This window comes from Lissotriton helveticus, chromosome 4_1, assembly GCF_964261635.1.
Source record: "Lissotriton helveticus chromosome 4_1, aLisHel1.1, whole genome shotgun sequence".
Taxonomy (NCBI): Eukaryota; Metazoa; Chordata; class Amphibia; order Caudata; family Salamandridae; genus Lissotriton; species Lissotriton helveticus.
The window spans coordinates 397,647,646-397,662,381 of record NC_136063.1 but is presented as its reverse complement, the minus strand read 5'-3'; the positions used below and the strand labels follow the sequence as shown (position 1 = coordinate 397,662,381).

General features: G+C 44.6%; 1 protein-coding gene across 2 annotated transcripts in view; it reads left to right on the top strand.

The window, feature by feature from the left end:
* CTHRC1 (collagen triple helix repeat containing 1) overlaps window positions 1-14,736 on the top strand; it is a 158,184-nt gene that overhangs the window by 117,559 nt on the left and 25,889 nt on the right. For both annotated transcript variants that reach the window (XM_078686902.1, XM_078686903.1), the window contains exon 3: window positions 14,121-14,337. In XM_078686902.1, coding sequence (XP_078543028.1) covers window positions 14,121-14,337 — 217 coding nt within the window. The remainder of the gene's footprint in view (window positions 1-14,120; window positions 14,338-14,736) is intronic.

Genomic DNA, 14,736 nt, shown 5'->3' with positions numbered 1-14,736 from the left:
GCTCCCGATACAAAAATATAGTAGTAACCGGAGATTTTAACTTCCATTGGGATAGAGAATTAAAGGAACCAGCTGCCCGCTTTTTGGAGAGCACTATGTCCTCTTTGGGGTTTCGACAGTTGGTAGACACCCCTACACATATTAAAGGACATATTCTTGATCTCATCTGGACGTTAGACCACAAAGCAGTACTTTCGAGGGTTTTACCTTGCATTTGGTCAGATCATCACTTAATTTATTGTGATGTACCTATTAATGCTAAGCCAATGAAACCGCCACCTAAAATGCAGAAGGTCCGCCAATGGAAGAAAGTTGATCTACAAACACTGTCCTCTACTCTTTCGGAATTGGTTCTCCCTTCTACTCCCAATACTGACCTAGATCAGGAGTATAGGTACATTACTGACAATCTGATCAGAGCAATTGACCAGATCGCACCAGAAAAGCAGCAAAGGGTAAAAGGAGCTGGAAAGGGGGCTCCATGGTTTACATCTGACCTAAGGGAGCACAAAAAGAAGCTCCGAAATTCAGAACGAAATTGGCGGAGAAAAAAGATGAGGAAAGTCGAGAGCAATATAAAACTTTGCTCAATATCTACAAGAAGTTTATTCTGGACACTAAAGCTAAATATTATGAAAATCGTATAAAGCAAGCTGGAAATGTCCAGAAGGAAACATTCAAAATTCTAACGGAATTAAGCAAAAAACCTGAAAATACGGAAATAGCTTTTAGCTGTGACACCTTCCAATGCTATTTTCTAGAGAAAGTAGAGACCATTCTACAGGACATCGGGAATGGTCATACGACTGAAGTCATCAAGTCACAGGTTGCCCAGACGCCGGTAGAATCTGGTATTTCAAACTTTCCTCTGATGGATGCGATGACCCTTGAGTCACTTATGAGTAAAGTTAAATCCGGCTCCCCGGCGGAACCTTGCCCACCTAATGTATTTCGTTTAGCACGACATACGTTAGAAGACCATATCCTTTCTCTCCTGAATAATTCATTAGTTACAGGTCGGATACCAGCGAGCTTCAAAGAAGCTCGAGTGAAGCCGCTAATGAAGAAACCGGGAGCAAACCCTAAGACTCTGAAAAACTATAGGCCAATTTCCCAACTCCCGTTCCTGTCAAAAATCCTTGAGCAACATGTACTGAAGGCCCTGGCCTCGTTTCTGGAGTTACACCATTCTCTCCATGATTTACAGGCGGGTTTTCGTGCACATCACAGCACCGAGTTGGTGATGCTCTCGGTGCTGGACGAACTTAGAGGGATGGCTGACAGTAAGAAACCGAGCGCCCTGATACTTTTAGATCTATCGGCGGCGTTCGATACTGTCAGCCATACCCTGCTCCTGGATAGACTGGTGAACTGCGGGATTCGAGACACGGCCTATAGATGGTTGGAATCCTTTCTAGTAGGGAGAACGCAGAGGATTCAGTTGGGGGATAAGGTATCGGAGGTGGGGAACTTGAAGTGCGGGGTCCCTCAAGGTTCCGCTTTGTCCCCACTTCTTTTTAACTTATACCTGCAGCCATTGATAAGCTCCCTGGCAAAGATGGGATGTCGCGTATTTAACTACGCCGACGACACCCAACTCTTATTGAGCATAGAGAACACAGTGCCGGTACAGACCTATGCGCAAGATGTTCTAAGATTTACTGTGAGTTGGATGACTAGGAACCTTTTGAAGATCAATCCTGAAAAAACAGAGGTTCTAGTTATATCATCCACTTGCTCTCCATGGAGTGACCTGTATTGGCCCCAGGAATTAGGCCCAACCCCAACACCAGTGGATAAGGTGAAAAGTCTGGGTATAAAGATTGACAGCGAACTTTCAATGTGCAGTCAGATCTCCACTGTAGTGGGTACTTGCAATGGTCTAATTAGACAATTGCGTAAGTTAGTCCCCCTTTTATCCCAGTCTATGCTTCGTACCGTAGTCTCTGCCACAATAATTTCAAGGCTGGACTACGGCAACGCCCTTTATTTGGGCCTTCCAAAAATCCTGATCAGTAGATTGCAGGTGGTTTTAAACGATGCTGCACGCCTTATTTTTAAACTCCCAAGACGATCCCATGCCTCTCCACTGCTGCAGAGCCTTCATTGGCTGCCCATTGGACAAAGGTCTGTCTTTAAAAGCCTGTGTATTGCCCATAAGGCAATCTATGGGCAAGCACCTGTGTACATAAAGGAACGGTTGGAGCTATATAATCCGGAACGGAGATTAAGGTCCTCAGATGCCCAGCTGCTGGTATGCCCCCGGTTTAAGCTGGCCACAAAAGGCGGGAGATCTTTCTCCGCTCTGATTCCAAAAATCTGGAATAAACTACCTGAAACCCTCCGTAAAGAGGGTAATCTCCTCCGTTTCAGAAAAACTTTAAAAACCTTTTTGTTCAGGGATATGTTGTGCTCGGTCTAAACATGATGTTGCTCTTTTTGTATTTGACAATCATGTAACTGTTACCTTTTTCGGTCATAAGCGCCTTGAGACCTGCCGGTGAGTTGGCGCTATAGAAGCCGGAATTAACAATAACAATAACTCCTCATAGAAGGTTACAGAATGAGAAAAGGTAGTACTAAGGAGGTACTACTAAGCCTATTCACGAATCAAAAGCAACTCTTTAGAAAGGACAGAAACAGGAGCCACTTGAAAAGATGGGCGGGAAAATGGGCAAAGCTTCAAGTCCATACCTGAATACAGCATGTCTCGAAGAGACAGCGCAAACGCTGCCTTAGCGAGACTAAAAACCTCGCTGTTTTAAAGTCGCAACTCCTGGATCAGCCGTTCCTGCATATTGTCACCAAAAGCGCCGAGAGATCCCTCTGGGGGTGATTCGTTTGCGCGATATAAGTTTTAAAATAAATAAAAAGGAATTCTTTCATCTTGTTCATTTGTTTGCGGGGTTCAGATATGAAAAGTTACAATTCTCAGTAAGCAAGGTACCAGGTAGTCTGAAGCAGTAACAAGACCAAAACAATGGAGCTCAAGCAGTTCCACCTCCCAATTTTTACGGGAGGAAAAAGGGCATGAAAGAAAGAGTGTGAACCATCAACACCTTCAGTGGGTCCGGGGGGTCGCGGGAAGAATCCCAGAGAAGCAATTTGCCAGGGGGAACTTGGGACTAGCCAGTTGGGAGCTGCAGGGAGCACCTGAGTAAGACAAAAGTCCCACTCTGAGAGAAGGGTCAGTCCTGTGGCATGTGATACACCCTATCACCAGCTCACACACCAACACGCAAAGAGAAGCAAAGAGAACCCCAAACAAAAGAGAAAACGAGCAAGGCTGGAGCAAAACTCAAATCCTGTCTGTGAACCCACAAAACTGAGGAGTGAGAGGACCCTGGGCAGACTGCTTTCAAAGCGAAATGACAAAAAAATAAATGGGAGTAGGGCAGTGGCTGAAGTAAAAATCACAGAGCTCCCCTTTTACCACTGTTGAGGTGAGGTGAGGTGAGGTGAGGCAACGTAACTCCTAGCAAAAACCGCACAGGGAAAATTAGGGAAGCAACTCACAAGTCCTATGTTCAAAAGGGAGCAAGCAGACACCCCAACAAAAAGATAAACAGTCCTCTCGATCACACCATGACACCAGTGCTTAGTCACAAAAGAAAGGACAGGAGATAGTTCAACACCAGACTCCATCCAAAGAAGAAACTACTACAGAAAGGAGGTGCCAGAGGGCAGTAACCCTACTCAGAGATGTGGTCACGGGCAGTGATCCTGTGTAGTATAAGGTGCCGGAGTGGTTGAGATGAGTTATAAAGAGCACTAGTGCATTCCAGAAAGAACACAGTGAAGAATACTTGCACTTGAGTGTGATAAGGCTGTGCTTGGGTCTAAGTAAATGTGAAGGTGTCAAACATGAGGACCAAGGATATGCTTCGATCAAGGAGCAGCAAGATAAATGCGATGAGTAAAAGGTCAGCACTATGAAACAGGGCGCAGGTGTAGCTGAAAGTACGCCTACTTTGAGCATCGAGGTGAGTGTAGATTTGAAGCAGAAAGTGTGTAGATTTGAAGCAGAAAGTGATATACACAGCCATAAGCAGTTGTTCACAGTCGACATCACAAAAACTGGGGGTTCTTTTTAGAATTTGGTGCAGGATCTTAATAGTGAAAGATTAATCTATAGGAATGTGTTGAGCCATGATGGAAGTGAGTATTCAGGGCACTGTTGGCCAAGCAGCTAAGGATAGGTAACATGCAGGCAGAGGTTTAAGTGCACTAACAACTTGTCAATCCGTAGTTGTATCTTGTACCCGAGACAGATGAGAAAATTATGTTTCATAATAGTGTATAGGATGTGGTAGTTGATAGGTTTAATGGGCACCCAAGTCTTGGAGGGAATGGGACATGGGTGGATGCTGGAGAACATGGTGGCATTGGGCTAATGCTACCTAGATGCTTGTAGGTCTGAATCCACACATCACATTGAACCTTCAAACCCATTAAATGTGGGTGGACCAACACCAGCCTACACCACGGATCGTGTTAAGCCCCAGATGTCCGCTACCCTTCCGAGAATTGAGGTGGTATTGGAGACACCAGAGGAGAGACCAGAGTGGAGCTGAAGGATGTAGGTGGCCAACATCTGCAATTGCAGAGGGAGAGTGATGAGCGATTCCACCTGATGGTTGTCTGCACAATTGGCTGGCACCTCCTGGGTGCCAGGAGTGATTGAACGGTGCAATTGGAATGAACTTGTGTGCGTTACTAATTCTGACTATTCGCGGAACTTCCTATTCAGAGGGGGTAGACGAGCACTGGCTCAGGAGCTGTGTGGTGCAGAGGGGCTCCCATTACAGAGGGCGGCCAGGAAATTCGGCGCAACAGCACTAGGGACAACTGACTGAGGAATGCTAAACTTCGAAATGGCAGCCATTTTAGATCGGGCATAATGGTTTGGCAATTGAGTACTCTTGCATCATGTCTAATGTTGGCTTCATGATCACATTCTCTCCAGGAGATGCTTTCCCGACTGGTCTGCTCAAAGTTGATGCTGCACTGTCTGTGGCATGTGAGAATTATATCCCTTGCTACTTACAACTAACTACATAGCAAACCATAATGTGTACATTAGAAATATGTGCCATGGGTTGCGGGTGGATAGCCGGCTAACTGACTGACGCTATTGAGAAACCCCTAAATGTTGTCATAGTTTTCTAGGCTTGTACAGCCCACGCATCAAATTCCGTTCAGAACGGAAAATCCCTTTCTGGCATGGAGGTTGTTTCACACCTCTGCAGGGACTGGATCTGGATACCCAGGAGACCCGCTGCATTACCTACGGGGAGCTGGTTGGATGAGGAGAGGTTGAGGTGGGATAATGACTGTCTGAGAGTCCTTGTCATAGCTCGAGGTGCCCCCTGATGGGATAGTATAAAGACTTGTACCTTGGACATGACGGACGCTATTGATGCATCAAGGAGTCCTCAATGTCATGTGCTGAGAACAAAACACGCCAGGCAGTGGCCAGTAAAGAGGGATGCCATATCTGACATGGTGATGGTATTAGATACAGCTCTGGCCTGCTGCTACAAAAATGGCAGATATTAAATTCTCAATAGGTGCAGCCAGTGGTACAGTAAAAACTCCTTCCTATGAAGTACAATCCCTCTGAAGAGACATCAGCACTTTCCATTCCAAGTTGACCATACTGTAACAAAGAGTAATGGAGGTGTAATCCAGATGGGACAATCAACCTGACTACGACCCTGAGATTTGGGAGCTCTGGTGGAAAACCATAGAACTGGAGGACAGGATCTGAAGGAATAATGTGAGTATATCCGGGATTCCTGAGAATGTGGAACAGGACAACATGGTGAACTTTCTCAGCACCCTGATTCCCACCCTTCTGAATGTTACTTTTGCTCCTCCTTTGGAAGTCCAGAGAGCGCACAGGGTGAGATCACGTCATAAACCCACTAACATTAGTTTGAGGCAAATTCTTGGCTTTGCCTACTGCATCAACAACCCAGACAAATTCTTGCAATGGCTAAATAACATAGGCCATATACATATCGAGAATAACCAGGGACTCTTCCTGCCAGACTTTTCGCTTGAAACTAATTCAAAGAGGAAGCGGGTCCTAGTGCTCAGTCCCAGACTGAGGAAAAGAGATGTAAAATATGTGTTACTGAAACCGGCGAAAATGCTGACTACTGAGCGCTTCAATATGATGAACCAGAGGACTTGGCAAAGCTATTGGATGAATTGGAAAGGAAAGATGACACCTGAATGAACACTGTGTTATTAGAGACACCCCAAGCTTGTCATGGCAAGAAACACTTTGGTAGGGAGCCTTTCAAAACAAAATGCGGACACCTTGAGGACATTACACAGAGATGGGGATAGGATCCCAAACTGGGACACTAGGAAGCTAAAAGTGGCAGAGACATTGTTTGCCCATAAAACTGTAACATATGCTTTCTTCAGGAAATAGAGAAGCCCTCTTTTTGAGGGGGATGGGCTCTGTCTTTCTGGGCCATCTCCCTCCTGTATATGTTAAAGTCCTCAGGAACAGAAAAGGAGAGATAATTCTACATGCTGGTGTGCATAATGCTTATCTTCATATTGAGAAAGGGGGGCGGGGTTGACTCCGATTTCATGGTCTTGCACCTTGAAACTTTGAATGTTTCCATGATTAAAATACCGACTACACCCAACTACACCACACAATGGTGAAACTGAGGGCTTTGGGGATATGTTGATGCCTTATCTCCCACACTTGATCCAATGGCACCGCAACAACGACTGAGGGAGCCACTCTGATGGTAATGTATGGGTTTCCATGGGGTGATACCTTCACCTTTGAAAAATCCTCTCCTTATTGGGAGGGGATGGGGAGGAAGTAAGACCATTACTTCTTGGGGAATATGTTGTGCAAGACCCTGAATGCTACAACACTATTCATACTAGATTAACTGTTGATTGATCAGTTATAGAGACCATTGGGTGGACTAGGGCCATGTCATTGATGGTATGGCTGTTATTACTGACCCCAGAGTTATTGTTGTTTAGTTGGGGATTTGCATCGATACCTGTTACCCAGTGCTGTGCTTGATGCCACTGCTGGTATCCGCTTGCCCACGCATCACATTCCGTTCAGAACGGAGAATCCCTTTCTGGAGTGGAGGTTGTTTCATACCTCTGCAAGACCTGGCAGATGTATACAACTGTGCAGCTCTCAAAACTCTCTATTTCAGATAGCTCATTGGTCTAGGCAACGCCTTTCTCCCAGCATTAGCTTCAAATGTCTACAGCCTGGTATAGCAGCCAGTCCACAACGTAACCCAACCAGCAATACCCTCTCGTATCGTTCACAAATCTTACTCTCGGTTACCCTCCATATACAGTACACACTAGAAAAGTTGCTCTTAGTGAACAAGACCGAGATGTAAGGTGGCGCAAAACCACTTACTCTGCTTTCCCTAAATGCAAATGGCCTGAAACATTATGTGAAGGGGATAACAATGCTTACCTTCATTGGCCACCAGAACCTGCATATAGCTATGATAAAGGAGAGACACTTGACTAAGCTAGAGTGCGATAAACTGTGCAGAGACTGAGTGGGTTGGCTGTTCTATGTATTCCTACTAAGCAGTCAGTTACAACACAGACCACGCCACTTAGCCACAAGACAAGAGGGGTTACAGTAGTTATTCATAAGAACTTGCTCTACCGACTGCATCACACATGGTCGGACTAGGACAGTAGGTACATATTTGTAAAACTGCACGTGAAGGACATTTACTCATTGTTGGCTCTGTAAATTACCTTATAGGTTTCATTCTTTGGTCATGATTGAGGGAGATATGAATGTCGTCATTGACCCGTTAATCAATAAGTCTTGTATATCATATCCCAAACATGACAAAGGGGGTGTTATCTACAAGAACTACTCATGGACTTTGCCCTGGAAGACCCTTGGAGGCTGCTGCATCAGATAGAGCGATATTACACCTTCCCTTCCTTCGTACACGGAACACGTACTTGGCTAAATTACTTCCTCACAACAGCGATAGTGATGAGACATGTAGGGAAGGCGTGGATCATACCCAGCGCAGTTTCAGATCATGATATGGTGGCAATCACAATGGATCTAAATACAGTATCCCCACCGCCTATGGCAGATGAACATGTCTAAATATTAACATCATAAGGTTAAACAACGATTACTTTCTCATGTCAAGCGCTTTGTGGATGAGAACATAGACTCTGTTCAGACCCCATCTATACTGTGGTGAGGCGAGGAAGGCTGGTATATGAAGATAGTTGATGAGAAAATCTGCGGTGGCCAAAAAACATGTGGCACGTGAGAGACATTCCTTAGAAGCTAAAACTGAACATTTCACCTCCACCTACCCATGCCTCCCCATGTCTGATACTCTTAGGGAGCTGAGTTAGGCCAAATACGACTTGAATGGAGAGTATACGATGCAGGCTGAAAAAGCGTTATTTTATTCACAATTTAAATACTATGGGGCTTATTTACAAGCCCCTTGCGCCACTTTTGCGTCATTTTTAACATGGGAAAAGTAACGTACGGGTGGCGCAAAGGGCTTGTAAATATGCCCCTATGAGAGAAGGGAGAAGCCTGGGGGCTTATAGCCACCCAACTGAAACAGATGGTGGTGGGTAGAACTATTTCTGCTATTCAAAATAATAAAGCCGAAAACTTGACAAATCCATGTGACATCACAGAGGGAGAGGTGATGCACATGATAGATGACACCAAAAATGGGAAAGAACCGGGGGAAGATGGTTAACCAGTAGATTTTATTAAGACTAACAAATCCTTGACTGCCCTTTTTTAGTATGTAAAATTTACTGAGAAGCACTCAACACTGTCAGACTTACCCCAGATTTCAATAACACCCGGAATGTTGTAATCTCCCAACCATATAGAGATTGATAGGATATCACTTATTAATGTGGATGCCAACGAGCCCATGCCCGTGGAAAGTCTGCATTTAACAGCGTCCTTATGGTACAATGTGGTAATCAGAATTAGACTGGAAGTGGTCAGTTGAATTGTATGGAAAGGTTGTATAAGTCACAGTGTGGCTAACTTGTTTTAAGGTGGAGGTTGAAGCCCTTTTTAGGTCTCGCCTATTCTATCCCGCAGGGATAAATAGGCGAGATTATAGTTAGCGGAAAAGAAAAGTCTACCTAGCTGCAGATCGCATACAGTTCATGTGAGCTATGCGCGTGCACATCATCGCCAGCCACATCTCACACCACCATTTGTCTGAGCCTTGGCATCAGACTTCAAAGGAATGCGCTCCCGCTCTCCCCCCCGCCCTGCCACAGCAATGCCGAGAGCTTGTTTTTGCATCCATTTCGCGGGAAAGCCGTGTTTTGTTCGGCGTTCTCTGCACCTTTCTCGTTTTTTTTTCTGGACGAATGTGAAAGCCTACCGTGCTTGTTTACAGTAGCCTTGCTCCTCAAATGCTGTTGCTGTGTTGCCATCTCTCTAGGGACACTCAGCTTGAAAACACTCGACTTGCTAGCTGCAATGCTATATCCTCTATGCTTTGCCTCTAGAAACGTTGATCCCTCGCAGACTGTGCTGACTCTGCCCCTCCTGATTCTGAAACTGACCCACGCAGTCTCTTCTCTCTGTCTTATGATGTCTGCCCTGCCACCATTTACTTCGGACCCTCACACCTCCTCACCCTCACACCCTCACATACCCTCACTCACCCTTACAACCTCACACACCCTCATCCTCACCCTCACAACACTCTCACCCCCTCACACACCCTCACCCTCACACCCCCTCACCCTCACACCCACTCACTCACACCCCTCACTCTCACACTGCCTCACCCTCACACCCCCTCATGCTCACCCTAACACACCCTCACCCTCACCCCCCCTTCACCCTCACACACCCCCTCACACACCCTCACACACCCTCTCACCCACCCTCACACCCTCACCCACCCTCTCACCCTAACCCACACACACCCTTTCACCCTCATACACCCTTTCACCCTCACCTCCTCACCCCCCACACACTCACACCCTCACCCTCACACACCCCCTCAGACCCCCTCAATCTCACACCCCCTCACCCTCTCACACCCCCTCACCCTCACACCCCCTCACCCTCACACCCCCTCACCCTCACACCCCTTCACCCTCTCACCCTCACACCCCCTCACCCTCACACCCCCTCACTCACCCTCACACACCCTCTCTCACCCTCACACACCCTCTTACCCTCACACACCCTCTCAACCTCACGCCCCCTCACCCCCCATCACCCTTACACCCTCACTCTCACACCGTGCTTGTTTACAGTAGCCTTGCTCCTCAAATGCTATGCTTTGCTTCTAGAAACGTTGAACCCTCGCAGACTGTGCTGACTCTGCCCCTCCTTATTCTGAAACTGACCAACGCAGTCACCACACAGTCTCCTCTCTCTGTCCTATGATGTCTGCCCTGCCACCATTTACTTCGGACCCTCTCACCCTCACACACCCTCACACACCCTACACCCTCACACACTCTCACTCACCCGTACAACCTCACACACCCTCACCCTCACAACCCTCTCACCCTCACTCACCCTCACCCCCTCTCACCCTCACAAACCCTCACCCCCCTCACCCTCACACACCCTCACCCCCCTCACCCTCACACCCCTTACCCTCACACCCTCATCCTCACACACCCTCACCCTCACACCCCCTCACCCTCACCCTCACACACCCTCACCAGCACAGCATAACAAAACACATCATAGCATAACAAAACACATCATAGCATAACAAAACACATTATAGCATAACAAAACACAGCATAGCATAGCAGAACAAAAAAGCATAGGATAGCAAAACATAGCATAGCATACAAAGCATAGGTTGGCAAAACAAAACATAGCATAACGAAACAAAACCTAGCATAGCAAAACACAACAAAGCATAGCATAGCATAACAAAACACAACAAAGCATAGCATAACAAAACATAGCATAACAAAACAAAGCATAGCATAACATAGTATAGCAGAACAAAACATAGCATAACATAACAAAACATAGCATTACATAACAAAACATAGCATAACATAACATAAAACAAAGCATAGCATAACAAAACATAGCATAGCATAACAAAACACAACAAAACATAGCATAACACAACACAACATAGCATAGCATAACAAAGCATAGCATAACAAAACATAGCACAGCAAAACAAAGCATAGCATAATAAAACACAACAAAGCATAGCATAACAAAACATAGCATAACAAAACATAACATATCATAACAAAGCATAGCATAGCAAAACACAACAAAACATAGCATAGCATAACAAAACATTGCATAGCATAACAAAACATAGCATAGCATAGCATAACAAAGCATAGCATAGCAAAACATAGCATAACAAAACATAGCATAACAAAACACAGCATAGCATAGCATAGCATAACAAATCAAAGCATAGGATAGCAAAACATAGCATAGCATAACAAAACAAAACATAGGATAGCAAAACAAAACATAGCATAGCATACAGCATCACTCCGCACCACCACAGCATCACTCAGGGGCACCACAACATCACTATGCGCTACCACTGCATCACTGAACGCAACAGCATCACTCGTTCGCCATCACATCACTCAGGGCCACCACAGCATCAATCTGTGCAACCATTCAACAACACCTGGTTCAAATATGTTCTCTCAATGTTTCAAGCTTTATTACAAATGTAACAAAAAGATGTTAATATTTCACTTCTGTTCTTGGATTTTCGTCATGTAAATACAACACATCTTGCATTACAAATGCTATAGGTGTCAATTTCCGAAAGTTATAACTATTGGCATTGTAAATGACAAACCTATTAATTTCGCTATTTTCAAAAACAAAACATGAATAAAAAATGTGTCATTTACAATACCAATAGCTCAAACTTTCCTAATGCGAGACGTATTGCATTGCAAATGCTTGTTGGATTTGTAACGTGAATATAATCTCTCGTCCATGGAATTCTTGAGGTTCATACAACTGATGGGGGCCTAAAGAGAAAAATGTGGGAAGACACTGTATGTATTAATGCCGTCTCCCATTCAGATGTACATATGCACATGAAAAGATTTTGAGGGTACTATATCAGGAATCTCCTCACTCTTTATTGATCATGCCTTTTCTCAAGGCACCTCAAGTGTGTTGCGATTATGGTGGGAACTCTCCTCCAAACGAACTTCGAAGAATGGGGGTTGTTGTTTGTTAGAGGACCATGACTGGGTCTTGAGAGAGGCAGCCACATTGAGCATACATTCTTTATGCTGGGGATGAGGGAGGCATTGTGCATCTTCTCTGGGAACGTGCAAAGGTGGTACATTAGTGGAATGCAATACTAGAATTGCACCTTTGGGGCATGTTAGTAGGGGTTATGGCCCCTGAATTTGTATGTTCAGAAGTATGTGACTGACTAAAGGTTTTTGGAAAATCAATAAAGCATTGATACATAAAAAAAAGAGTTAGAGTCTCGCTGTGTAGACAGGAAATAGTTGAGACACCTGATGTGATTTGCTAAAGGTTGGGGTTTCTATCAGAGCTGAACCTTTGAGCAAGGCTTCCGGCGAATACGTGACAAGTCTTTTTGAAGGATGGGTAAGGCATATGGCCTTAAAGGAAACTTTCTTGGCAATCAGGAACCAGAGGAGAATATGATGGATTGGAGTGTTGATAGAATAGCAGTCTTGACACTCAGTTCTGGTACCTTTGGAGTTTTCACAGGAAGTAGTTAGGAGGACAAGACTGAACCAATATGCAGAGTGCAGGTGTTGGAGCACTAGGGCAATGTTGGCTTAAAACCGGTGAAGAAAAATAACAAACTCAAAAATACAAATAAGCAGTCTTTGACTATTTAAGTAAGTCTTAACAAGCTGGTCAGCATCTATGATGACTCCAAGGCCTTTAACTGAGGTAGATGGAGTTGGCTGTGGACAAGGTCAGAAGTCACACAAGAGAACATTAACACAAGAGGAGAAAATTCAAAAGACAATACTTCAGTCATGCAAGTGTTCCTCTTTAGGTGCTTTCAATGTATGTCACCATGGATTGCATTGAGGCAACGTCCCAACATTCAGAGGTGTGATAAGATTGTGCTTTCAGTTTCAGGCCAGTGTGGCTCGTGCACACAACAATCAAATCATGCCTGTGTACTAGGACTCTTGGTTTATTGAATGTTACGGAAGACCCAGAAATGTAACATTTTCCACACAAATGATTCAATCATATAAATCAGCTGGCAGAGATAAATATTGAACAAGATACAAGGAAATATAAACTGTTTAGTGTTGGGCTTTATTTAAAACATTTTAAACCTTTCCGTAACTCAACAGTACAGGTGAGGCGGTTCTCCCACCCCCTTCACACAGAGTTCTATCTACATCTGCTTAACCAATACATATCTGTTTGTCAGACTTATCAATATTTTGCAGGTATTATATCAATTTGACATTTGCTGTCCCGCTAGTCTTCGGCAATTCTCTGGGTTGTCATATCTTATCAATTGCTTCACCACTCATTCACTCACTCGGTTTAACCGTGTTGAAGATGTGCAAGATGGTGTGAAGTTGATCTAGACCTGGTTCAGGGAAGGATGAAATGCTGTCCAGAGCCCCAATATCACAAAGGCAGCTGGGGAATGGTGGGTTTGATGAAGCGTGCCAAATGCTGTTAACAAGTTGAGTTAACAAATACTGTTGGTGTGGGTAAGCCAGCAATTGAAGTAAACATACACATAGCATCGGCTGTACTATGTATGACGTGTGCATGATGTATTTTAGGTGCCTTGTGACATTGTAGGTATGGTATGTATGGTATATACATTAACAAGGCAATCAGCTAATGTTTGGGAGAATTTCAAATATAACTTGTAAACGAGCACTCTGGTATGTATAAAAGAATGTATGCTAAGGTTCCATAAGGCTGCACATATACATAACCTATGGGGGATTGCTATTTTCGTACACCACATTTTTTAGCAAGAACGAATAGCTTGGCGGTTGGCTTTCTAAATATGAATGTCAAAAATACAATAGGATATAGCCATTGATTTTAATGATTGTTTTATATTTCATCTTAGGAGTGTACGTTCACGAAGATGCGCTCACACAGTGCTTTACGAGTGGTCTTCAGTGGATCCCTGCGGCTGAAATGCAAAACGGCATGCTGCCAGCGTTGGTATTTCACCTTCAATGGTGCAGAATGCAGTGGACCACTTCCAATAGAAGCCATTATCTACTTAGACCAAGGCAGTCTTGAGTTCAATTCCACTATTAATATTCATCGCACGTCTTCAGGTACAGTTCACGCGGATATACAACACCATAGTAATGTATGTACTGACAAACACGATGAACCAACATGCTATTAACATAAATGTGTGTAAGGCATTCATTACACTTTAGCAGATATGTTTGCAGCATGTGCCACTGTAAATCACATGCTGTCTACACACCTTAAATCTTGTGTTCTGTTCGGAATATTACTTAAGTATCTTTGTCTTTCTTCAAAGAAGTGTTTTTGGTTCGAGGTGGCTTGTGGTGCCTCCCTGTAAACCCACGGTGCACCACGACATAAACTCCACCTTAGATTGTTTTTTTCTGCCATCGGGTTCAGACATCTTATCTAGTGCTCCATGAACAGCGTGGCACTCTGAAGAGAATCTGGTCCCCGGTGGACTGAGGAGACAAGGAGTT